General features: G+C 36.3%; 1 protein-coding gene across 2 annotated transcripts in view; it reads right to left on the bottom strand.

Moving 5' to 3' along the window:
- Positions 1-17,154: 17,154 nt before the first annotated feature.
- Positions 17,155-27,667, bottom strand: part of RASSF9 (Ras association domain family member 9) — a 31,078-nt gene continuing 20,565 nt past the window's right edge. For both annotated transcript variants that reach the window (XM_087767374.1, XM_087767375.1), the window contains exon 2: positions 17,155-21,862. In XM_087767374.1, coding sequence (XP_087623500.1) covers positions 20,587-21,862 — 1,276 coding nt within the window. In that variant the 3' untranslated portion in view covers positions 17,155-20,586. The remainder of the gene's footprint in view (positions 21,863-27,667) is intronic.

The following is a 27,667-nucleotide window of genomic DNA, read 5'->3' on the forward strand; positions in this document are numbered from 1 at the left end:
AACTTAAGGCAGTTGGGTATGTAAACACCTAGTAGTTAGCCTGAATAATATTTCAGAATCTAACTTCCATCAGTTTAAATCCCTAAATATCTTTCAGGATCTGGGCTATAAACACTTGAAAATTTTTTTTGTTTCACTAATGTCTTAAAAGTCTCAGTTGTGTGACTTTACTCTGAGATGTAAATTCCCTCAAGTTTCCTGTCCTCACAAGCAATAAATACTCTGTATTTTTAATAGGCTTTGCTGTATGTAGTAATTTACTAGAGGATTTATATTAGCTTCTACCTTTTAAAAATTCTATGTGTGCCATGCTGGGCCTGCTTTTGCTTCTAGAGAAGAAAATTCAGAACCCTAGTTGGCTTCATTGGATGCTAGAGCAGTCCTACAGTAATGTATATGTATAGCAGGCCAAAGGGAAGATGCCTCTGTAGTATCTATGACAGATCACATATTCTCTGCCTAACAGCACTGCAATGAATGTCCTCAAAATTAGTGGGTCACTAGCATGTGAGATACATTCCTATATGTTTGCATGCATTTATGTTACTGTGTTTTGATATTAATGATGTTTCCTCATTGTTGTGTTGTATAATTGTATAATATTGTACGTTATGATATCATTAAGGATGTCCCACTTACAATTGCCATGAGAATTAATTGTTCATCTTTATCTGTTACTTGGACAGGCTTTCCATAAAAGATGTAAGAAGCATTTATGTTTCCCCTGTATGCTATACTGCAGTGAAGAGCAATATCTGTTTCCATTATGAATCACTTAATCAGAAGGCAATGTTAGCCCTGCAACATAAAAGCATAAGAAAAACAGGCCTCTTGCTATGCAGGAAAAGATACATGCAGAATCATAGCAATATGAGAAGATTATGATGGCTGGGAAAAAGCTTCAGGGCAAAAGAAATGGGTGGAGAGAGGAGGGAGGATCAGCTTATAGAAATGAACTGGCATGGCTCTGGGGTTTTTTTGAACCATTCCATTTAATTCTATCACAGAAGCAAATGATGACTGCAAAATCTTCCCAAAAAACCTACTGCTGTCTAAACAGTGGTAGCACTGTTGGGAACAATGTTGAAAGTGAGCACTTTTGAATTTCAATAGGGCCTTATACAAAGAGGAGAATAACAGCCCTGTACATCGTGTAACTTTGGACCAGACACCTTATGAGGACAGCTACTACACAGCTAGGAAAATAATCTGAAGCCTATTACAGAACAAGAGAGCAACTGTTTGTGGGAATATGAAAGTACTGGCAATGAAAAACAGAACAGAGAAAACAGTCCATTAAAAATGCAACAAGGAAATTTACATACATTAAAAAAATATGTGAAAATGTCAGAAATCAGCTGGTCAGTTTATAGAAGGTAGATAGTAATTCAATTTGTACCCTGATACCTGAGAAACTGGAACAAGAAAATTAATTAACAGTTTGTCTAATATAATTAGGTCAACTTAACCTGGAAACAATTTCATTTGGCAGAAAGAAATGAACCAATATTGTATTGAGGAGAGCTCTGGAGAGGATTGTGTTCTGATTAATGAGAAACTGGAACACTATAACAAGCAGCAAAAGCTTTGGACCCCATTCTGATTTTAATTACACCAATATGAATAAGACTAACCTTGCTAATGAGTTTTCCAGTGCAAAAGTCAGATCACAAACAATTCAAACTTCAAGACCTACCTGGAAGAGGTCAGCAGTAAGTAGTAAAGAAAATTACTTATTCTTGTAAATTATGATACTCAGAAGAGTCACTATGGAATTTGGAATACAAAATAAAAGCAGTTTGTTATTCCCAAAGAGCATCAGAGAAACTGAATTTCCTATTGAGGGAAAAAAAAAAAAAGTTGTTATATAATGTTTATACTGTTTCCATGCCCATATAATTTATTTCTAATGATGACCTTGATTATGGCATGTTAACTTACATACATCAAAAAATTGTATCTGAGGTAAACGTGATAGAAGCAAAATGAAGAGGTTCCAAAACAGCCTAAAGTGATGTGGCTCACAGGATGATTTTCTAGGTAATACAGCACAAAATCCATAGATAGCACAGCTGGAGATCTCATCACTGTATTAAAAAGGGGGAAATTTTGAGTGTTATTGTCTATGGCCTCTGAGTTACAGTTTGGGAAATAGGATGTGTACAGAAGATTGTAGGGTTTGAGGGGTTTCTCCTCAAAAGGAGACTCTGCATCTACATAATCCATGAGACCTACACAGCTCTGCCTTTATTTTTTTGAACCACCTGTGTGTCACAACCTTACAACATGTTGCCATGGCCTTTTTTTTTCCCAGCCTCATCAATTATTTTCTTCACATTTGTTTTTTTCTGTGAGGTCTTTTATCCTGGCCATATTGCCAAAGGCTACTAGACTGTAACCTGCCCTGCATGAGAATTTCAAAAGAATTGTACTCCATAGGAAAAGTATGAAAGAGTCCTTCGTGTTCTTTGGAATAACAAATTAAAACAAAGGCAAAAGATCATGTTCCTCTCTCCCATGCTACTTTGAACACATGCTCAAAATGCTTACAAACTGAAATGCTGCTACCCAATACAGCCACAACAAAGAACAGTACTTTTTAAAGTGTAGTGGAAGGCCATTTAGTGTTATATGCAGAAGCATCAGTCTATCAATTTTCTTCATTTTCCATGGGTTTGGAAGTCCAACACATGTGACCACATTATTCAATGAGAAATTTCAAAGAGGAATTTCACAGAATTCATTGGATACATTCATAAAATGGAAGTGAAAGTAGTAAATGCAAATCATATATTCTTGTTCATAGTAACTAGAGGTACATTCTCATTTTTAATTGTTGTCCAACCCACAAAAGCACTTTAAGCATGTACTTACTTGCTTACTGCATTACAAAGTTTTAACAGTAATGGTCCCATTGGGACTTTTACCATTGACTTCAAAGGGAACCAGATTAGGATTTATACAGATTTGGCTAGTAGCACTGCTTATTATTAAAGACCTTCTTTTATGTTGCATAAAACTTTGCCAGACTTTAACCATTTAGGCTGAAATTCCATATGCTTCATAGCTGCCTCAGGCTGAATTATTCTGGAAAAATCCAAACAAAACAATTCAGCTCTTTTCAAGAGCTAAGACTGACTAGGCAAGAAGACTGGGGCAGGGAAACCAAGGAATGTGAGTGGGACTGGGAATGTCTGGAAGACAAAACTTGGACTGGTAGTGGCAGAAGTAATCTAGGACTACAAGGAAAAGCTAAGAGATAGAATCAAGAAATATATGTTAGAAAATGACAAGCCTGAGGAGCTGGAAATAAAATATCATGGACAGGGCAACATGACTGGTACAAGAAACCATGAGTGGGAAAGATGCAAAACTGGGAAACAGGCATTAGGTTAAAGAAGCTGGAACATGAGGATGGGCTATAATGTTGGAACAGCCTGTGCTGTTGCAGCACCATCTTCTCTGGAACTTGGAGCAGAGCCCTGAGCTCCGTAATCTTATTGTTCATTCCTCCTGTGGGCAAATAGCCATAAAAGCCACTAGCAAAATTGCTCATTCTCCTCTACATCTTGTTCATGCAGAGGATAAAAATTTTGACTTCATTAGCTTTGATAAGCTTAAATCCTCTCTTTTATTCCATTGGTTTAAATGAGGCATATAAATACTCCAACTTCAATGACCCATACTGGTGTCAACATGAAACCACGTCACAGAACTTAATTTTTCCCCATTTCTTCAAAAAATTTTCATCTGCCTCCTGACTTCCCTGATAAAAAGAGCGTTATTTCACCTGTGAAATGTCAGATTTAGAGTCAGATCTAAGAAATTGTCCCCTTGTGACCATGTGATTCCTGCTGCTAACTAAACTTTTTCTGGTGAGGAACAGGAATTATATATTAAAGAGAGACCAACAATAAAACAAACAAAGACAACCATTTGTGAACTAAATAGGAAACCCCAGGAAAAAAAGAGAGAACTGACATTTTGAATTGTAACCTAGATTATTCCTAGAAGCTCCTACAGAACTGTGAAGAAAAGTGTGTGTCTGATTTATTTGCTTCCAACTTGCATATTATCTTCCCTATCATAGAGTGAGACAGTCAGGTCAACTCCTCAGGAAGATAAGAGGTTGCTCCTTAGGTCATGGACAAGGAGAAGTTTCCCAGAGACTGCAGAGAAGAGCAGAACAAGATAGAAGGGGAACGACACCAAGAAACTGGGAGCACAAACCACTATGAAGATCAGAGAAGGGACAGACATGCCTCTAAGACAATGGAAAGAGAAAATACCTAAGGACCAACAAGAACTGTGTCATTTGTTGCACAATTGGCAACATCAAGCCAGGACCTGTCTTCAGGGACACAGTTGACAAAGCGAGTGGGGCTTTTTTATTTCTATTCTGTTTCTATTTCTATTTTATTTTTAAAAAAATATGCATTGTAATATCTAATCCTAAAATACCTAGACATGTGATGGCGTTGCTTTGAGTGTTTGATTTGGTTAAGGTTGGTTTTTCTTTTTTACTTTAAAAACCTTGTGGCGCTCACCATAAGCAAAAGGTCTAAGCAGTTGGCTGAAAGATCAGCATATCTGGGGTTCTGACATGATGGTGAAACAGAGGTTTCAAGGACAACTACTGATTTTGCATTCCTTGACTCCTAAACAGACAGATTCCATAGGAAGAAGGCTGATAGGTCTACTCTCTCCCTGACAAACAGTACCATCCCACCTAGACCCTAGACCTTGTGCTATGCATCACATGCCATGGTTACAGTGCTGTAGCTGCATTGCTCTTCTCCCCCTCCACCTGGACCACTTAGAGAACTGAGTTCCACTGAGAACCCGATGTCTAACTGAGGCGCATCCTGAAGCCACAATGAAATGTAAATGAAAACAATGGAAGTCGGGACTTTGAACTCGTACCTGTCATTGAGGGCTGTACATTAATGCTATGAGTTAAGTGCTGAAGAACTCTTGTTAAACATGCAATATTAATGGAAATGTTTGACCTTAAGCTCTTTCTGCTTCAGCTTCTCCTCTTCTAAGAGAGGCGTATAACAAGATATTTGTGAGTCTTTGTGAATCTTTTGTGTCTTTGATTCCATGGATGCCTCCCACAGTGAAATCCAGGAGGGAATTAATAAGTCGTCCTAATGTCTGAATAGTGTACAATGCATAGAGCAGAAGGCCACACAGGGAACAAGGAGAGAATAATACCTGAAACAGTGGTCCATTATGTGATAACAACTTTTCCTGCTGAAAAATATCATATGTTAATGTGATTGGTCTCTGCATATTATAATGCATGAAGTCAGAGGAAGTGAATTCATTCTGTGAAAGGAAACTAACCCTGACATTTGAGTACTTGATATTGCAGTTAAATTATACGTTTTTAAAATCGTTTTCTTGGATAGTATATTTTAAAATAAAAGCTGTGCCTCTATAATCTGCATACAGAAATAACAAAAATATGAAAAAAATAGGAAGCTATTTAAATACCCCAAATGTTAATGATTTAAGAACTATTTCTATTATACAAAAGGAAATGGCACTTTTAAAGTTACAAATCTTTTTCCATATAAAGTACTTGCATGTTGACAGAGGAAAAAGGCAACGCTGTATTTATTTTGTTTTCCATGTCAATATCTTATAAATTATCAATTAACATAAGTTAGTTCCTAAAAATTCATAAAATATTTTACTTTAAAAAAAAAAAGAAACTTTTATGTTTGAAAACCTGGGTTTCTTTACAGACATTTTTTAATTTATATAATCTCGCAAATCCCAGAAAAACTATTGGTTTTTGCTGTTAATTGTGTCTCTGGATTAGAAGGCAATAATCTTCCAGAAAGAAGGCAGAGTTAAAAACCTCTGGTACCAACAATAACTGTTACTGTGGATCTTTTCGTCCACCTAAATGGGAACTGGTAGAAAATAATGGACAGAGGACTATTCTAGGACTGATCATTAAAAATCCCAACTCTACCACTGACTGACTGTCTGAGTGATCTTAGCCAACCCAATTTTCTTCTTCTGCCTTGATTTACCTTGGAAATAGTAATACTGATATATTTCATAAGGCATTGTAAGACCTTAAGATGAAAATCATTAGAAGCATTAGAGCTATGCTTTCCTAAAAGCTATTACTGAAATGGTCAGATGTAATGAAATTGCTGCTGCGTTTTATATTAAAATTCAGGCATTCTGATTTTTAACTTTTTTTTCTTATTCCTCCTGCCCAATGTACACCTACACATAACTTTTGCCCATCTAAAAACATGCTCATGAATCCATCCCCACGCTCCTGGAGGTCAAATGGCTTCCCCAGTACATATCTACAAAAGAGCTCAGCTCTCTTAGCAGGCACTTGAACAATGTGGCTTTTCTGCTCAGATAGTATATGAGAAGGAAAGTTTTCAAAACATATCCCCTAGAGTCACTGCTTAATAGAGGCAAGCCACAGTCACAAGTGGCAATGATTCTAACACTAGTCGCTTTGTCTCTTGCTTTTGCTTTGAAAATGTTTCAAGATGTGATCCTGTGGTGATAACAAAAGCCATGAGATTCTATTATATTTGGTAGTGATGGCAGACCCTATGTCATTTGTTGCCACAGCAGGAAACTCCTAACTATGCCCCAGATGATGTATCATATGGCAGAAAATTCAAAGTGAATCCTACATGCTATTCCTAACTCATACACACAGCATGTCCTTTGTAGTGAGAAACTAAGCAGTTCCACAAATATAATAAAGAGGCTGTTGCATAACTCTGCACACTTGGCAAAAACCCTGCTATTGTTTTTTTGAAAATTACTGTTGGTAAACACTGAAAATCTTGGTGCAATAGCGCCTTTGGCATGAGGAAGCAATGTTCTGCTGTAAAGCTGATGGTTGTTTTATTCCATACTTAATCAATACTCAATGCACAGCTTTCCTCGGGCCCACGATCAGCCATGGTGCAGGTATAAGACTCCATGCATGGAGAAATGCCAACTTGAGCCCTAGAAACTGGACAAGAAAGTGACTCTTCTTCCTCTGTACCAGGGGCACTGCCAGCCACATTACACAGAAGCCTCACTCACAGTTTCCCAGCCTCTTGTGAGCTGAGGGAGTCCATTTTTAAAGAAATAAATCTATGTGCAACATATTTATTCTCACTTCCTCTCCCACATCCTAGTGCTGGCAGGAGAATATGGAGAGAATTTCACTACTGGTATACCTTCCCTTGTCTCTCCTTCCCATTTCTTCTTTGCAGTTCAAAATCCACTTCCAACCAAAGAGTCCAACAGAGGCCTACTCTGCTGGATGTCTGGATTATAACTGATCCAAATTTTGTAACATAAACCTTTGCACAGTACCTTGTTATCAACAATTTCCTTCTACTAGATGAGTATTTCTAAAGTGAGTAGCAACTGCAGAGGTTAGGCAGACTTCAAACTAAGAGTGAGTATTTTTCAGTATCTTACCATTTTTACTTCTCTCTCTTGTGAAATGTTTTTTCTTAGAAATCTGCATTGCCATAACTAGTTTTGAATAGTTATTCTGGGATCAGTTTTCTCTCTAGCACTTCCTCCCTTTGATGTATTTATAAAATACCTTATGCTCCTTAATTCTTTTGCCTGGCAGCAATAGTTTGCTATGAATGATTTCACTGTCAATGTTCCTGCAAAATTTTACACTTCTAAGTCACATGCAAATTTTCTGACATTTATTAAAAAAACCAACAGTCTATGCAAATACAAGGAACTCATTATTAAAAAAAAAAAAAAAAAGAGAAAAGGAAGAAGTTACCAGAGTTTTCCATTTGTAGCAAGAAGTCCATAGTATAGGCCTGAGAATGACACAATTTCTTAAATTACTTGTTCTGGACCGCTAGGATCCTAAACTGGGAGAGCATTGTGTTGCATCCTGCACAAACACACGATGCTTTCACACAGAATAACAGAGAAATTGCTTCTTGATGTTTGTAGCATCCTATAGCATCCATCATGACTGTATTTGCTGTATTAGCCCTGAAATTGCTTTAAGATGCAGCATAATCCTTGCTGAAGATTCAGGTCTGCTTATTTGAGAACTAAGTGTACCAAGTTCCCTGCTGGTTTTGTGAAGTCAGATCACTATTTCCACCTTGACAACCCTTGAGCAATTCTTCCTTTTTTTCAATGCCTCATGGCTTTTGCAGGCCTCATGGTACAGTTTCCAAGTACATCTAGGTTTTGAGAGACTATCGAAACAGCAATTCCGGTTCTTCTTTTCGTCTCTACTTGTCTGTTCCCAAGAATATTATATCATTTGCCAAGTTAGGTGAGGAAAGGGGTATTTAACTTACTAGCGAGGAAAGTCATGCAACTCCATATGAAATAGCTATTCCTTTAAGGAATAAATTGAGCTTAAATTGCAGATGTTCTTATGCTTTCACATGTAATTTGCTGCTCAGCATGGGTGTGTATATTCAGAGATCCACACAGTTCTGCAGGGAAGCAGGCTGTTTTCAAATAACTTATATTTAATAAAAGGCTATTTGAAAAATTACTTTTCAGAGGCTGCTATCAAAAAAGCACATTCGTACCAATAGTCTATCAACTTTTTTATATAGTAAATTATCCAATTCCCGTTACAACAGATGGAGTGCAGCAATTAGATGATGTCTCATATAGGACGATATGAATTTTATTAGCTGATGCCTTTGCTGAAACTAAAGCTGAAGAATGCACAGGACCATTTCTACTTAGTGTGTGATCACATGTTAAATGAGATGATTTATCTTACTTTTGTCAATCAGGGTAAATGCAATTATACTGAAAATTTCTAATAATGAACTGCTATTGTATTGAATACTTCACGTGTTGGACCCTGAACAATACATGATGAATTGTGGTTCAGTGCACAGGCATAAACACAAGTTGTACATCAGGAAGTGTTTACTAAAACCTGCTGTCCCAGTGAAGTTCCACAATAAGCTAAAGATGGGTAGACTCTGCTAACTCCTGTTTCTTGAGCTCAAGGAAGTGATACTTTCATGGAAAAGCTTTTGGTTTGTTTTGCTTCATTTTGCCTCTTTTAACTAAAGGCTTTTTCTTTCAATACAGATATTAGAAGTATCAGTAGAGAAGACCAAGAAAGTGAGATCAGGTTTTGATACTAAACGAATTTCAGTCAGATCACTACTGGTGAAATAACTTTCGTAAAATACTTATCAGGCCATGAGTGAGAAATACCATGTAGGACAGAATATTTTTGTTAAAAATATTGAAAGAGAGATTGATCCTTCTCAATCTGTTCCTTTTATTGACTAACTTGCATTGCCCATAGTCCCATGAGGTATCTTAAAGCATTATTTTGGGGGTGTTCAAATTTCATGCTTTAGTGAAGTGAGGTTATCAAACACCCCAGATTTCTCATCCTTTATCACTTTTTCAAGTTTTTGACCATACACAGCCATTAGGTCAGATATCTTATCTCTTAAGTGTTCTGATCTGTCACTTTTCTTATCAGGGATCAGTTTTCAGATGCTATTCTTCTGAAATATACCTTAGATATCTTTCCAGCCATGACCAGCTTGTGATGTAGAGAAAGCTGTAAGGAAAAGGAGAAGGGATGGAAGAACATTTTTTTTCTACAGTTTTCTGGGGTGGGGTCATCTGAAGGGTCCATTGTGTGTAACTTCTGGAAACATTCTGAAAAAGATGAAAAACTCTTTCCTGTGCTGGCACAAGGTTTCTTTTTTTGTGTGAGCTCAAGAGAGCAGATCAATAGTCTGTGATTTAAAAGGGTATATGTCAATACCAACCCCTGGAACACTGTGTTCTCATGTTTTTGACATTTGTTCCAAGTACATGTAATGTACCTCTTATTCCTCAATCTTACAAACAACTTCTGAGAATTTACTAAGCTATGTAACTGGCAATGCAAGCCTAACATTATTACAGCACTTCTGTTTGTGTGCTTGATGATTTACAGTGAATATACAAAGAAAAAAAAAATGCAGAAATCAGCTTTGCAGCTATAGTTTTATAGCAATAGGTTAAAGCAACTTGACTGTGATTACATGACAGAAAGTTTAAATAAACTAAACCATCTCATACTTTAACCCTAATAAAACAAGACGAAGACTAATGTTTAGAATTTTACTTCATATGCTTACATGCAGCAGAACTGTCCCAAGCTTAGACTGAAATAGTGAATGGAAAACTAAGAACTAAATTTGAAGTAGTTTGGAAATTTACAATTCATCCTAAGAAGGATGTGGCATGCAGCTAAAAGCTAAAGCAGAAGACAGAATTAATACCTTTGGGCTATGGTATTTCCCTTCTCCATCTTTTGCACTGTTGAAGAAAAGAGTCAGAAAGTGCTTCGCCTCTTTTTTTTTATATGGCACATTATTTTCCCTTTGCATTCATCCATTCTCCCCATCTTCTTTTCACCTGTTATGAGGTGTTGCACCTGAAGTATTCCCACTCTTTGAGCCCTGTAGTAGTATTACAATTTCAGCAGGAGCAAGTAGGAAAGATTTACTGTGTGCCAGGGCGTCATGTTTTAATCCCAGCTGGCAACTAAGCACCACATAGCCGCTCACTCACTCCCCTCCCGTGGGACAGGGGAAAGAATCGGAAGAATAAAAGTGAGAAAACTTGTGGGTTGAGATAGAGACAGTTTAATAGGTAAAGCAAAACTGCGCATGCAAGCAAAGCAAAACAAAGAATGAATTCAGTACTTCCCATCAGCAGGCAGGTGTTCAGCCATCTCCAGGAAAGCAGGGCTCCATCACGTGTAATAGTTACTTGGGAAGACAAACGCCATCAATCTGAACATCCCCCACTTCTTTCTTCTTCCCCCAGCTTTATATGCTGAGCATGACATCATATAGTATGGAATATCCCTTTGATCAGTTGAGGTCAGCTGTCCTGGCTGGGTCGCCTCCCAGCTTCTTGTGCACCCCCAGCCTACTTGCTGGTGGTGTGGTGTGAGAAGCGGAAAAGGCCTTGATGTTGCATAAGCACTGCTCAGCAATAACTAAACCATTCCTATATTATCAACACTGTTTTCAGCACAAATCCAAATCATAGCCCGATACTAGCTACTATGAAGAAAATTAACTCTATCCCAGCCAAAACCAGCACTTTGTCAGTCTAGTTCCTTTGGACCTTTCTGCTTCTTTTCCTCCAGTAAAGTGCTCCATGATGTGAGACTGGATGGCAGAAACTAGATAGGAGGGAAAGTTTTAGCGTTAGTAGCATGATAGATTCACGCCTAATTCTATTTATTTCCTGTCTCTGACAGAAGCTTCACAACTTTGAGTGACTCAGTCATTCTGAGCCTAGTTTCTCACATGTAAGAAGACACTCTTTCTTTGTCTGCTTAGACAGTCATTGTATGGGCAGGTAAATCTCTACATGGTTTGACATGAGAGATGTACACTATGGAAGTGTAGGCAATACTTCTTTCAATTGCCAGAAGAGAAAGTAGTAGAGAACTTGCAGCTTGCTTTTTTTTTTTTTCTGTACAAAATTTTCAGTTAGGCTGTGACTACAACCAAGTCTAGGGACATAATAATTCCAGAACAAGCAGATTTGCCCATTCTGGAAACAGTGGTGCTTTATTATAAGGAAAACATTTTAGACCAGTGCTTCAGCCCTCCTCTTTCCCTTCATCATTTTCTGACAAGGTTATGCTTCTGAGCAGCTGTAAATTTTAAGGGCAAATTTTAAGACATAAGGATCATCTGGTTTGATCTTTGCTTAACACAGGCCATAAAATTTCACCAATAATTCTTGTAGTGGAACATATCATCTTCCCCTAAAATGTAAGTGAATACTGTCAAGCCCAATAACTTGCGGTTTACTAGAGCATAAAAACATCCTGTCTCAATTTAAGGAATCCTGGAGATGATGAATTTCCTTCTTCCTTGGCAATGGATGATTACTATCACTGCAGAACAGTTGTTTCTAATTTTCATTTTGAACTAGAAACAAATACGGGGCTGCCATATGATATGGGTGGGTATGGCCTGAGAGTTTGTCACACCCACAGCAACGGACAACATATTCTACTTTATATCTGTGCATATGTCCTTGCTCTGCTGGCCTTTTATAACTATGTTTTAAAGGTTTTACATTATGGTTGGCTCCAGTTCAACCATTACTTTACTTTTATCCTATTTCCTGCTAAACCACACTTAACTTCATTCCTCTCTCAGGCCTCACAAAAGCTGTCCCAGGCCACAGAAAAGAGGAGGCAGAAATTATCTGGTATGTCATGAGATGTAACAGATTGTGGATTGTGTGATGACGGTGCTTTTTACTCATATAAGATTATGTGCTGGGAGAAAAACTATGGTAGCACAATTCAGTTGTGAGACTCAGAATTACCAGCCTTGTGAGCCAAGCATCTGTCAAGCATGAATTTACCAACTTCTGCATAAATCACGCTGGAACTGCAACTACCAGATGCAACCGGTCATATCTAAGCCTGCCTGACTGCATCAGGCACATGGGATCATGCAGTAGGAGAGTGTCAGCACAGTGAATGCCAGAAATACTACTGTTGTAACAGGGAAACTTGAAATTGGAGGAAGATATATGCAAATGCATAAGTCATAAGAAGTTCATTCCCAGAGTATTTCCATACTCTTTTTAACTGTAAAAAAAAAAGAACAAAACCCCCAACCTCTCCCAGAGTGAAATCCTACAGATAAACTTTCCTTATGCTCTTTATGTGTTGGTGATTTTCCATTCTTAGTGTCAATCTATACTGTAATTGGCAAAATCATGTATTTGCCTTATAAACACATTTTTAAAAGTACTGATAAAAAGTCTGACTCAATAGTGTAGCAGCTGCACTAACAAACTGAAGTATCTAAAACTGCATGCACCGATTATGGGTCAAAATGCTATTTAGGGAGAGTCATAGTCTAAAAAGAAGGAAAATCCAATGTTAATTAACAAAGCATAGATACAAACTGTAAGATTATTACTTAGCAACATAAAAGATTAATTAATCCAGTAGAGTATAAAAAAACCCACACTGTTTAAAAGAGACAAAAGAAGTCATGTAGAGAATGCTACAAGACAGTGGAAAATTAACTGGGAATCACAACAAACTGTTGTGCTTTTATGGAGAAATATAAGGATATTAATCTACTTATAGAAAACAGATGGTAGTATTCTTTCCTTGTTTTATTCCACTGAATTTACTTATAGCATAAATTTGAACTCCTATATCACTCATTCATTTTTCAGGCAGTCTTCTGCGAAGCTAGAAGAGGAAGTTTATTTCCCTCCCCTCTCCTAGTGACAGCAGAGTCCCATGTAATCACAAAATTCAAGAAATTAACTTATCAGGAAATTACAGTTAATAAAGCATTCTCTTGCCATCTTCACCAAGATACAGTTGTAGAACACTTGTGTTGCAGCAGATGCTGTGAGATGGCTCTGCCTCCACTCCATAGTCATATATAAACAATTCCTCTTTCCTGAATCTTGTGGAATTTTACAGCAATGAAACAGTTACACAACCACAGGACTTGGCCTTTCTCTAAATGCCTATGTTGCATAGCTCAAATATTGACTTAACTACAAACACTCTCAGGCTGTAATTTTAGACATCAAAACCAAATACATGAAATATGTCTTGAAAAAGAACACTGAGAGCAGCAATGGTACGATAGTGACTAATCTGTACAGAAAGGAATAGTACAATTTTTTTTCAAAACACTTGAGATAAAATTTGTTTATATCATTCTGCTTTTGCAAAAAAGAGAAATGAAAAACAGCTAAAGATCTGCTTGTTAATACAAAGTCCTTCCCAAAGAAAGGGACGGTTCAAATTTACAGAACAAAATTGTTTGCATAGTAAAATAATCATCCAGATGGCAAAAATAAGCAACCCTGAAAATGGTAACTGTTAAGAGGAAGACTATGCCTCTTGGGGTCATCATCAGTAACAGTTTCATAACAACTATTTCAAGCCCTCAGCTTTAAGCATACTAGAAGAGTTTAGTGAACATTAGCTAATCCATGTATTGCTAATCTATTATTCTACAAATGTGTGACTGTGCAATACAGTCCTGGGTTTATGATTGACCTGGCCCTGTTTGACATGAAAATACCAGAAAAGAAATACCAGTTCAGAATTTTTTTTGTATAACTCCTCTGCTGTCAGAATTTAGTGCAACTATAAATAATGTAGGAAATATTTTAATCAAGACATTCCTATGTTACATAAAAGCATCTTCCGATCCACTTAAATTTTTTCATACATAAAGAAGAGCAAAAGGGCAATTTACTATATGCAAACTATTAAGAGGCTAATCAACTTGGTGAACTTAGATTTAAACAGTAACCTCCTTCCTCAAGAAAGTATGTATATCTATTTTATATTATAGCAAAATAAAATATGAAGCAGTAGCTACTTAATCTGCAGTTTAAAACAAATACATGCACTCAGAAATAAGAACTTGAAATACAGCTGATCTGAAGCAAAAAAGGAATGAACATAAAATAAAAGAGCACAATATTTGATGTTGGAAGAAATTCTAAATTAAATTTGATCTAATCAAACATTTGAGTTTGAATAACTCAAAAAAGTGCAGATATGAACGTAATGGAAGTTGCATGGAGCTGCAAATACATAAGACTGGTAATTATTTACATGAAGTATGGAGATGAGTCAAATCAGAATTGGGGAAAATGGTCAAATAAGCTTTACATTCACACAGTCTGCAAAATAATTAAAATTACCATGAACACTGTATATTTTTCTGTCGCTATAGTCTAATGCAAAAGAAGTCCACACTACTTCTAGGTAATGAATGACAAAAGCTCTCTAAATCAAAAGGTCCTTCTCTATGTCTAGCAAAAACTCTGAATACAGATAGAAAGGAATTAATAATTGCTTCCTCATGCAAATAACTCTCCCTTTCCCTCTACAATCTGTAACAGAGGTGCTGGCATGTAGTATTCTCAGGAATGCACTGGTAAAGCGCTCAGATATTTTTGTATCTTGCATATTCCTCTAATGCTTTGCATTGTGGAACAACACAATTTTTTTATCATAGCAAGTAACTGCATGACTTTCTCCATAGTTAATATTATATGATCTATCCAGTCTTGATACTTTGTACAATTATATTGAACTTCTAGCTGACAGTGAACTTGTTCTACCAGCTGGGCTTTTTACTTTATCTTAACTGGATGCTAGCAAGATGATCCCTGTATTATTCTTAACAAAATAATTCCTCTGTCCCCAGAAAGAATTATTATTTCCTGAAAAATGGATGTCAGTGAGTGGATTAAACATCACAAGTTAAGTTTTCAAATATTGGGGTGAACTAAAATCTCCACCAACAGGCTAGTCAAGCAAAATATGCATATACTCATTGCATAAGCAAAAACCTGCGTTTACATGCACAAAGACTAAATTTTCCCACCCTTATGTGGGATTCAGCTGACAAAGCTAACAGAGTCAACAATTCTTAGTGTAAATATTTTTGAACATGGAATGATCATTTGGTTTTTGAATGAATCATTGATGCGAAAACCCTCAAATTCCAGATGAATAAGATAGAAAACTGGAATGAATGGTCAGATTTGAAGTTTGGGGCTTTCTTTTTTTTTTTTTACACCTGAAAAATGAATGTAGCATAAAATGTAAGCACTTAATTCATGATTCAGGAAAAGTGAAATACTGCCCAAACATAACTATAGGGTCTTATTTGGGAATATTTCCTGAATTAAACCTGAAGGCTTGTAAAACATTATGAACAGGTCCTATTGAAATTAGTGGCTGGATTCCAGTTGGACTTGATCTATTGGAGATGCAAGGCAGCCACAAATCTGATTCCAAAAAATCAGTCTGTAATTATCCATCTGAAAAGCTATGTTTGATGTAAGGCATATTAACTAAATATTAGAATCTGTTAAGTATTAGAAAGAAAATCTTGATGTCTGTATTTTATATCCTAGCAGTCCTCTCTTTGGAAGAAAATAATTTCAGTCATGAATAGTTTTGTTTGAGAAAGGACTATGAGATTTTGACATAGTATAATATATTCTGAGTTTCTTGTTAAATTAAAAAAACAACAACAAACTTTGGAATGAGACTATTACATTTTACAAAACACTGTATCAAAAAGGCAATATAATATTAAAAAAAACCCTAAACTTGTTTAAACACATTTCAGGAAAAAATTAATGGTTTTACTATATGGAAAATATGATTATATTATGGAGACTGGAAATGTAGTCGTATTTGTTCTGAAGTATGTTTAAGTTGTCAGATGGAGCCCTGAGAAAGACAGTAAACAGCAACTTATTTTCGGAAGTTATAAAATGCCAAATAACCTACTTGTCTTTTAAATGCTGTAGTAAAATACCCAGAAGGATAAACACCACAGCTCTAGGAAAAGAAAAATATTATGTGTGTAATCATTATGAGCATGCTACTGTTGTAAGAAAACAGTCATTTATGGTCAAGCTAACTAAAATGGCGAGACAAGAAGAGATGGTCTAAGGTAGGTTTAGAAAAAAGCCCTTTGGATTAGAGACTTCTGTTCTTAAATGCATGTTCCACTTGCACTGTTAATGAAAATGTTTGTCATTACCAAAGATATTTTATTACAAAAACAGTGTTTCATGAGATGAAAATGGAAAATAAAAAGTTGTTGTGTTTTTTTTTTTTATCAGAATGAACAGTCACAAGAATACTAAAAATTTAGCAAGGAATGCTTACATATTATTAAAGAGGATATAATATGCATCACACACAAAATCATTCAAATTATTATTTGCTTATAGTTAGATATATCAGTACTTTGCTGAATTAGGTGCATGGATCTAAATCTTTGTCCAAAGAGATGAACACAATTAGGGAATCAGAAATAGAAATTATATGATTTTGTAATAAAGATTTGTTACATTACATCTATTTATGTCTTTACACCGTTGGAATATGCTGAAACTAACAAATGGTGATTCTGGGCATGAAGAGAAATGTAAAGCCTATTAATCCTAGCAGCCTAAAGCTGCAAGTTGAAGCTCTCATCTCTCGTGAATGTCAATCTGTCAGTATCATATAATCGAATAGCCTGTGTTAGCAATAAGTATGTACGTATGGAGCACAAGACAACCAGTAGAACAACCCCTGAATGCACAATCTGAAGACAAATATATAATCTGTAAGTTTGAAGTGATAAAAGTTCTTGGGGACTGCTCAGTTTTGCAAGGAAAAAAAAAGCAATAATCCTGTAATTACACAGTAATTTTTAAGAACATAAATGGATGGTAAATACTGTAAATTTATATATAACCAAATGATAATTATGTTTTATATTTGAAAGAGTCATCAAGGAACTAGAGCAGGTAATTAAATTGACTCATCTCCTTTCATCAAATTTGTAAAACTATATAATAAAGTCAGGCAGAAACATGAGGTTGGGGTATACACTGTATTCCCTGGAAATTGCTGGAGTTATATTGGTTATAAATATATACGTGAAACCATTTAAGTATGTAGGATCCAAAGAACTTTGTATTAGGCAAGTCCATTTATTTCAGTACTGTTAGCCTGGATGACAGTCACTGAAAATCTCTGCCTAGATTCATATGAGGGACTAACCTATCCCTCCCCAAAACAGTCATGTTACAAGCTGAGTCTGGTGCCTACTCACCACGATATTCCTCTCACACTGAAGAAATAACTGTCTTTCTGTCAAAAACCCCTTGTACAGATGAGTGTAATGGACGGAATTTCTTTTCATTTCACTTTGACTTTTCACATTTCCACTCCCTGGGTAGAATTTTTCTCTCCTCTTATGCAGGGCTTCTTTGATCTTCCTTTTTGTCAGTAAGTATAACATACTCCATGGAAAATTTTATAAAATAAAACACAAATGTGAAGATGGAAAGGGAACCGGCTTAAGAGAATGACAGGAAATGAGCCAAAGTGTTTGATTGTGCATTTCCTTATGCGAGTTAAGAAAAAAATCATAGATAGTTGAGACAAAAGAAGAATGGTTAAGTAAGGAGTATAAAGGTTCATAAAGTATACTTTTAGCATCCTAAAAACAGATTGAACAAGTATATGAAAAGTGTAGAGACAGATAAACAGCAAAAAGCGCACACAGTCTTTAATCATCTTGTACATTCATCTAAATTCTGAAAGAAACCAGTTTGTTTGAGATATCAAAGTATAAGCTTCAAATATAAGCTTCAAAACACTGGATTTTTTTTATATTATTTTATTTTTTAAGAAATACTCTCTCCCAACCTATTTTTCCTATTTTCTTCTTAAAACACAGTAATACTCTTAAGATCTACACACTGCAGGGGATGTACAATCAAGCACTTAGTGTGGATAAAGACCAGTTCTGAGAACCAGTACAAGTTCTTATGAGTGAAATAAATCTGATAGAGTATGAGTGGAAATTAGTTCCCCCACCGGTCTTGTACTAGCCTGCACAGCTGTGAATATTATTCTGTTTGAATTCTTTATCCCCTAAGTATTTATATAAAAACCGACTCATTAGAAATAACTGTTAGCTAAATTCACAAGAACTCACAGACTACATTAGCCTACTCTCAACATTCAGAGCTCTGTGCTTACTACTTGTCAGAGTGATACCACAGAGTTCAAAAGATGCTGAGTTGCGTTAATAAATTATTACAAAGATAAGATAATATATTTGATACATACTTGTGTTTCCATCAGGAGCTGAGTCTAAATATTACATATTATTATGGAAGCATTCAAATAACATTGTGTGACAAAAACACAACACAAAATATATTAAGGCAACTAGCACACTTTCCTGGAACAGAAACTATTTATAATATCCAGGATTAAAAAAAAAACTTTAAAAAAACCCACAAAAATTGCCTTTTTAGAAAATAATTTTTCTCCTTTTCTTTTTTTTTTCTACATCAAATATGTGCTAATCAGTAGTCCTAGCACTTTGGTCATTTTAGAAAACAGATGGTTGACAGATACTTAAGAGAAGAAAAATACAGAAAGGGAAAGCAGTGTATCTGAAATTATTTTATATTTATACCTTCTAGGTACTGTCCGTTCATTTACTTAGTAGGCTTTTAATTCCAGGATCTGTTTGGTTTTTGCTAGAGCTAAACTTTATTTAGAAACACTGTAACTATTTCTCTGTTTAATTCATTTAATCAAAATCGTTAAACAGATCGATCTGCAAAATATAAACATGGCAACCCAGAAATTACTCATGTACTCTCTGTTCGCAGAGTCTCTAACTCAAGTCAGAAATCTTGTTCAGTAACTGAGAACACCTCAGTTATATACCTTCTCTTTCGATTCAGAGCAACGTGCTGGAGAAGGATTTGAGATCAACTACTACATCCTAAGTGAAATCATTTGACTTAACCACATAGTTGTAAAATTCTCATGTTTTGCATTCCTTCTTTTTTTCCTGGGGTCCAATATTTAATTAGCTATATAAAGTGGATCAGCTTTAGCTGTATTCCAAAGTCCTCACTGAGGAAGTAGGATCTACAGGTCCATATCCCTGCTCCAAAACAGCACGAGACGGGATTTGACAACCTACCTGCTATGTGAAAATGGTAACTACCTGGCTATTGGGAAACAGTGTCTAGCTGGAGCCAAAAATGTCTGGTTCCTGCCTGTCCCTTCTGTTATGCTTTATTTGGTAGTCATGATCTGAGGAGGCCTAAGACACTGGATCCGACTGGTGAGATAGGCAGGAGAAAGCCTTGCTGAAAATGCCCCTGGGGTTAGGTGTGAGCTTGGGATTTGAGCATCTCGCGCAAGCAGGACGTGGGCAGTTCTGACATGCCCGCTGGCAGAAACTATGTGGACTTAAGCATCACTGGGGCAACTACAGGGTAACAGCAGATAAGTAGGGGTTTTAAGGATCTTAAAAGCAGTTAAATGCTGCTGAAAGAGAAATGGAAATGGAAATTAAAAACCTATGTGTGTAAAGGTAATTTTTAAAATGGGACTTAGGTGTTTTTGAAAATATCATCCTGATAACTCAAAACTAAATTTAAATATACTGCATAAATGCAATTGCATTTTTTTTGTCCTACAATATCGTAAAAATTATTTTTCAACAGATTAAATGCTCGATTACATATTCCTTTACAGCAGCTTCATGGCAGGGAAACTCCAGCTGAATAAAGCTAATGTAACAGAGCAGAAAATCAAGCTCGCTGTCTAGTTTGGTCTTATCTCTAATTCACATTCCTAAAAAGTTAGAGAGATGCAGAAGTGGACCCAAAGATTAGGGGATATCAAATCTCCAGACTTTTGGTCCAAGCCAGTCAGAATGCTCCTGTTTCACTGAGTATCAATATTACAAGGTCTAAACAGTCTGTCCTGATTTAGCAAAGCCAGCAACCTTGCACCTATTAGCAGTTAACCCATGAGACTGCCCATGCATTTAAGCACAAGTATACTATGAAGCACATAAATAGACACTGTTTACTTGGCTAAAGTGGTGCCACAGTTTTAACATCTTGAAGGTCTGAAATCTCAAGACAAGGTTTACTAATTCTTATAAATATCCTCCAAAATATAACTTTTCATAAATGCGTGACTGTTTTCAACTATGTTGACAACAGTAACATGTCCCCTGAAGTTATTTCAGAGTCCTGACTGTGTGTAGAGCTGATTCCAGTGTCAGAGTCTGTATCATTTATGTCCAGATTAGTCACTCTATGAACAAAGTCAGGAACAGCAATGCTGTTACTGGAGATGCCACTGCCCTTGGATGGCTCTTCATTTGATGGAAGCCTAGTTTCACTGTTGTCTTTAACATGTAGTAAATTAAATTCTTCTGTAAGAAGTTCATATTCTTTTTCCTTCTTTTGAAGCAGTGAGTCCCTGTATGTAAGTTCTTTCTGAACACAGCTCAAGTATGAGTTGATTCTCAGACCATCTTTCATACTTTTTTCTAGTTCATATTTCACACTTTCCAAATTTGAGTTTTCCAGTTCAGCATTAGCAGTTCCTTCTGTGCGAACATCATCTCCATTTTTTTCTGTGCATATACCGTGTACCTCTCTTTCAATTTCAGCACACAGCTTCTCTATTAATTGTTTGTGATGTTTCAGCCTCTCTTCAACCTGTAAAATTCCCTCACTTTTGCTCAAATAGTCATGCATCTCTTTTTGATCATCTGGCCTACTCTCTTGCTGCTCAGCCTCACTTGGATAGATCATTAAATAGGAGTCCTGCACATAATTTTCTCCATCATTAGCCACACGATCTAGATGGAACTTCGCTTCACATTTTTCAATTTCCATATCTAGTTCCTTCATTCTAAGGACTTGTTGATGAATGGTATGATCTTGAGAAATGATTAGGTGAATCAGTGTCTCCATATTATCTCTTTCTTGCTGAACGCTGTCCTGTTTAAGCTTGGCCAGTTTCCGGAAAGTCTTCCTGACAATTTTCTTTTGCTTGTCTATTGGCAACATCTTCATATAATTTGCTGGACTGAGCTCCCACTGTTTTTCTACATTTTGTACTACCTTAGCTTCAGCTGTCTTCCACAATGGAAATGAGAGGAAAGCATCTGACTTTACCAACACAAAGTGCAAATTAGACTGCTCTTCTCCCCAGGCCTTCCAAAGTCTCAGAATCTTTGTCAAGGGTGGAAGTACTCGCTCCGAGCCTCTCCATTTTTCTACAATGCAGTAATCACTAGGTTTTCCAAAAAGGACCTTTTTTTCTCCAAATGTTGCCTGATGTTCCTCAAGCAGTGCTTGAATCACTTCTGAGCAAGTTGTGCGCTTTGTCAAGCCACATACAATTTTCTCTTCCTGGCAAACCCAAACAACAATCTCTCTCTCATTTGAAGCCATGTCCTTGCTGGGAGACCTGAAAAACAAGGAGAGACCAAATAGTAATTATATATCAGTGGCACAGACTGTATGAATAATAGCTATAACTCTGATATGACTACCACATTGAAAAATTCCCATATTATTGTATAAGGCAATATACTTGTTTAAATTACATTAAGAAATACATTTGGATTAAGTAACAGAAAAACATAGCCATTTCAGCTGCTGCTTTAATATTATTACTAGTCCAGCTCAATGTGAATCTCACACAAAATGTCTTTTATCAAATTTAGGTTTTGTACACATAATAAGTGTGTACTAACAATAAGTGGTAAAGTTTGGCAATCTGCACTGCACTTCCAGACTGTCCTAGGATAACATAACTTTCAGATCTGCATATCTGTTCTCATCACGCAGACATTGCATAAACATTTGTAAGCTCTTAATATCACCAAGGCTTCTGAAGGGAAGAATCATGCCTCCAAATATGCACTGAACATAGATGGACTAAGAAAAGATGTTTGAACACCATCTAAGTTAAAAGAACTTGATGACAGGATAAATCTATAGCTCTTTTGCCACACCTGCACCCACACAAGTACAAACACCATTGTTTTCCACTGTGATTTTTCATTAACAAGTCTCAAGAAATTTGTTGCTTTTCATGAAGTACCAAATAGCCTGAATTCCAGTGAGTTGTGAGAGAATACGAACTACAAGAGAATACTTATATAGACCTGTATTTTATAACCTTTGTAATGTTACAGAAATGCCAGAAAAATGTAAAAAGTTTAAGTTTTTTTTTTTTATTTATTAATGAATTCCAATGAATGTGGTATTAACCTGACATTAGCAGCTGGTACCTCTTTATACATTGAGATACTAACTTCAGGTGTCTAAGATCCCATTATGGCTACTGTAGCTGTCTAATCAATACAATCAGTGGAGCCTAGAGAATGATTCAGCTGACCAAATGTAGAAGTTCACTTTACAGTTAACTCTCAAGTTTGTCTCCATCTGAGTAGCCCTGGACTGCCATGGGTCTACATTGGCAGAGTGGCCTTGTGGAACCTGTCCAGAACATTCCTGTCATCTAGCCTCCACATGCATACTTTGCTGCTTGCCCAGACCTGGTGAGTTTGCCTCTTGTCTAAAATGATAAACCAATAAATCCCCTGAGGAAAAATGCATTTCTTCGGATTTTCTGGTATCACTTCCAGTTCATTTCAATGAATGAGATTTAACCCAGTCTGACAGAGAAAGCTTGAAAATGAAAATGACAATTCGGACAATATTCTAAGGGCACAATAACACATTTGTTTCTATCTGGGACTACTTATTCGCAGTACTTTTCTAGTCTTTTGAGATGTAGTAGAAATGGAGTTTTACTTGGCTTAATTAGTGTTATACCTTATGATTATTAAAGCAATCCAACTTGTTTCTTTTTCTTAATTACTACGCAACACGAGACAAACTGCAATCCAATAAATTGAACTATGATTGACTCAGCTCTAGATGCCACTCTGACCAGGAGGCAATAATCCTCAAACGATGGGAGACTGCAAATGAATACTAGCAAAACTTACAAGAATGAGTTTATTAGTATCATCGCACAGCAGAGCTCTGTCCAACTACATTGCTCTAGAGCTTGGAACATTCCTCCGTAAAATTTGTGTTTTAGTAGATTACTCTGAATAATGACATCATTTTCGCACTTCAGTAGCTCCCTCTTACAGCCCAGCATTTTACAGTAATTATTTTTTAAAACTGGTGTTCAGAAGATTAATAACATTTTAACAGACTACTCAAAATAGGAAAGCTTATGTCACAGACACAGAAAATGACAAAATGGCACAAAGAAACAGAAATACTCAAGTTTAAATGGGGGGAGGGAATGAAAGACAATATCATATTGAATGGCATTACTGTTAAATATGTCACATGCTAAAAAGTCAGTATCTGTAAGGTTTTTTAGGTTTACAGAATACAGGATGCTATAGAAATATTTCTGTCTGTTGATAGATTGATAGTTAAATGAAACTTAAATAAATAGACAATTGTAACATGTCAGCTGTGACTCAAATAACTCGGTATTTATTTTACACTACAGATATAAAAAGAAAAAAAAAATGATAAACTACAGTTACATTATAAGTTAAGCATAAAATTATGCAAAATGAGTTATAAAAAAAGGACAGTATCTCAAACAATGTTCACTATTGATACATAAATAATTGAGCTAGAAATAAAAGTATATTACCAGTTATTGAATTTCAACTTATAAAAGTACTTACAGAAAACCAAAAATTAAACAAGAAATACTAGATTGGGACTTTGAGGCAGTAAATTCAGATTGTATCTTTCCTGTTGCTGTTTTTTGTAATCAATAAATACATTTCAGGGAATACATGTTATCTCAGTCTTTTAGCATTCTTCTGGGAGTCTTATGAAGTTTGTTTGCACATTAAAACTTCTCCTATTTTTTTTCTCATTCTTGTTTTTGGTTGATTGCCATATTGTCTCCTAGGCAATATTTTTAGCGTGTAACAGATTATGTGAGTTAAGCAGAAGCTTACTGCCTCTTTTCCTCCTGGCCCTTTTAAAGCTTCCTATGAAGACAGTTTCTTTCTGTGATATTAGTAAATCTTCAGATAAATTTGGAAACCCCATAGATACTCCATGGTATTATGGTACTGATAAATACGTTTGCTATATCCATTTTTTACATTCATTTCCCACTGACTTCAGCAGGAGTTAGGCAAGCTTCTGATGGAAACACATTGCTTATTGTAAAGCAATCTCTACAGGATCTGTGCAAACAATATGGATATAAAATAACATTTTAAAATTACCATTTTCAGTCATTTTCTAACTGTTTATCACCCCCTGTTATTTTTTCGGTTACAATGCACCTGTCTACCCAGACTTTACATTGGGCTTTTTGGGAAGGATTTTTCTTTACCTTCTCTATAGCGTATTTAACATACTGAAGTCTGAAAATAGTAGTAGCACTGCAGGAATGGATAATGTATGCACATAAAGGTACTCAAAGAACTCAAGTAGCTTATACATGAAAAGATACACACATATATATATGTATGTATAGCATATGTAACATACACCTTGTAATTATATTGTCACCTTTCACAGAAAAGGGGAGAAGAAAAAATAGAAATTCTGAACATCGCTGTAATTCTTGGATCAAAACAGAACTGTAAAGTGCAAATTCTTTCATTATTTTTTCCATGTGTTTGTCACAATATATATTATCTTCATTTTTATTCAGTAGCCTCACTAAATTTTTTATCTTCCTTTTTAATCAAAAAGAATTAGCAAGTCATTTATAATCTTACAGTGCCATGGAATTCTAATATCATCTAAAAAATCAAAAGTGTTCTTTATTATCTATCACTATAGAACGGTAAACTCATGTGGCCTACCAAACACCTTTTAAGTAAAATTTATTGTATAATTCTTTAATCATAGTTAATTCAGGTAGTGCCAAACAAAAATGAAGCTTCAGCGTGTCAATCACAACAATTATTAAAGACTTACTTTCAGGATGCAAGAAGATGTTAATACTAGGAACCATTTTTCATTAAGCTGTGCTTTCCTCATAGAAAGCAGAGAACAGATTCTGCATATACAAAGTGGAATTCATCTCACTTAGGCATCTGGAAGTTAAGATTTCAGTATGAATTCACTATTATAGAGTCATAGAATCATAGAATGCCCTGAGTTGGAAGAGACCCACATGGATCATCGACTCCAACCCCTGTTCCTGCATAGGACAACCCCAAAAATCACACCATATGCCTGAGGGCGTTGTCCAAATGCTTCTCAAATGTTGTCAGGCTTGGCACCATGACTACATCCCAGGGGAGCCTGTTCCAGTGCTTCACCACCCTCTGGGCGAAGAGCCTTTTCCTAATATCGAACCTAAACCTCCCCTGGCATATCTTCCTGCCATTCCCTCAGGTCCTATCATTGGTCTTCAGGGAGAAGAGATCAACGCCTGCCCCTCCTCCTTCCCTTGTGAGGAAGCTGTAGACTGCGATGAGGTCTCCCCTCAGTCTCCTCTTCTGCAGGCTGAACAGACCCAGTGACTTCAGCTGCTCCTTGCACGGCTTCCCCTCTAAACCCTTCATCATCTTTGTGGCTCTCCTCTGGACACTCTCTAGTAGCTTCATATCCTTTTTGTACTGTGGTGCCCAAAACTGCACACAGTACTCAAGATGAGGCTGCATGAGTGCAGAGTAGAGCGGGACAATCACCTCCCTTGACCAGCTGGCAATACAGTGCTTGATGCACCCCAGGACACGGTTGGCCCTTCTGGCTGCCAGGGCGCACTCTTGGCTCATGTTCAACTTGCTGTCGACCAGAACCTCCAGATCCGTCTCCATGGGGCTGGTCTCCAGCCTCCCATTCCCGTCTGTATGTACATCCAGGTTTGCCATGTCCCAGGTGCAAAATCTGGCACTTGCCCTTGGTAACTTCATACGGTTGGTGATTGCCCAGCTCTCTAATTTGTCCAGATCTCTCTGCAGGGCCTCTCTGCCCTCAAGAGTGTCAATGGCTCCTTCCAATTTTGTGTCATCAGCAAACTTTGATAACAAACCTTCAAGTCATTTATGAAGATATTGAAGAGCACTGGCCCCAAGATGGATCCCTGCGAAAGTTCCTCCTTGTCATGGGAGGAGAGTGGACCTCCCAGGAGGAAGTCACCACAGCCTAAACTAAATAGCTCATTTTCAGGTAGCTAAATAGAGGTGAGAATAATCCAATCAGATTCTGGTTTATTGTCTGAGAGAAATGTAACAGGAATGGTTCAGACAGCAGTAGATTTAATAAAGATAACTAAACATGAGACCTACGTATTATGACTTCATACCTTAGTTTAGATTCTCACTATTCCATTTGTTGTTCAATTTATTGCTATCATTTATAAGGAAATTCATTAAGTCATTTCAATATTAAGGAAGATGTAATCCAGTTTGTAACTCCTCATTATGAATAAATGTTGGTCATTGATAGTGATTTTTTTTCCCGAGATGTAATACTAAAAATAACAATATACAGTAAAAAGATCTGCTTTTACATGGTCATTTTAATGAAGAGGTAAGCTTCTTATATTTACTGATTCTTTGGCCTTGACATCTTGCAGCTTTGTAAAGAAAGCAAAAGAACTGTCATTCTTTAATAACCTATCAGTTAATGAGTCTCTAATAGCTAAGGTGTTTATCCAGTTTAAATGACTTTCTTGAAAAAGAATTTCAGTACTAACTTATTCAAAACTTGCTAGGCAACTTCTTCATTTTTTCAAAAGTTTATTGCTGTTGCAGTAAACAGGCAAAACTTTCAGTTCTGTCTTGAATTTTGTTTCTTTGAGTTGATCACTGGAATGTTCTGTTTATCCATCTATGATTTTAAAGCCTTGGTGATTATGAGAAAATACAGATCTATCTTTTTTTGCAAAGTCACTTGTTGCTCAGAAACCAATGAGAATTTAAGCTTAAGAATGGTCAAAAGTACACTTTCAATCTCTTTTGTTTGTTTTTTTGTTTTGATTGCTAGTTTTATGACTTCTACTCTTTGCTTTACTTCATGATGACCCAAAAAAACATTCTAATCACGTTATAGACCTCACACAAAGGCTTGATTGTGTCAGCACAAGCTGATTGTTGTGTGTCAGATATACACTTAATTAATTTAGTATTCAGGCCTAGGGGAAGAAAGGTAATACATTCCAGCAATGCATAGACAAAACAAAAACACGTACTTATGTTGCACAAAGTCAAAATATGAGATAGCTTAAATGCTGGAAGCAGCACTTTTGATA

This window comes from Nipponia nippon, unplaced genomic scaffold (genome assembly GCF_047370975.1).
Source record: "Nipponia nippon isolate SJK-2023a ecotype South Korea unplaced genomic scaffold, ASM4737097v1 scaffold_3, whole genome shotgun sequence".
NCBI classification, from domain to species: domain Eukaryota; kingdom Metazoa; phylum Chordata; class Aves; order Pelecaniformes; family Threskiornithidae; genus Nipponia; species Nipponia nippon.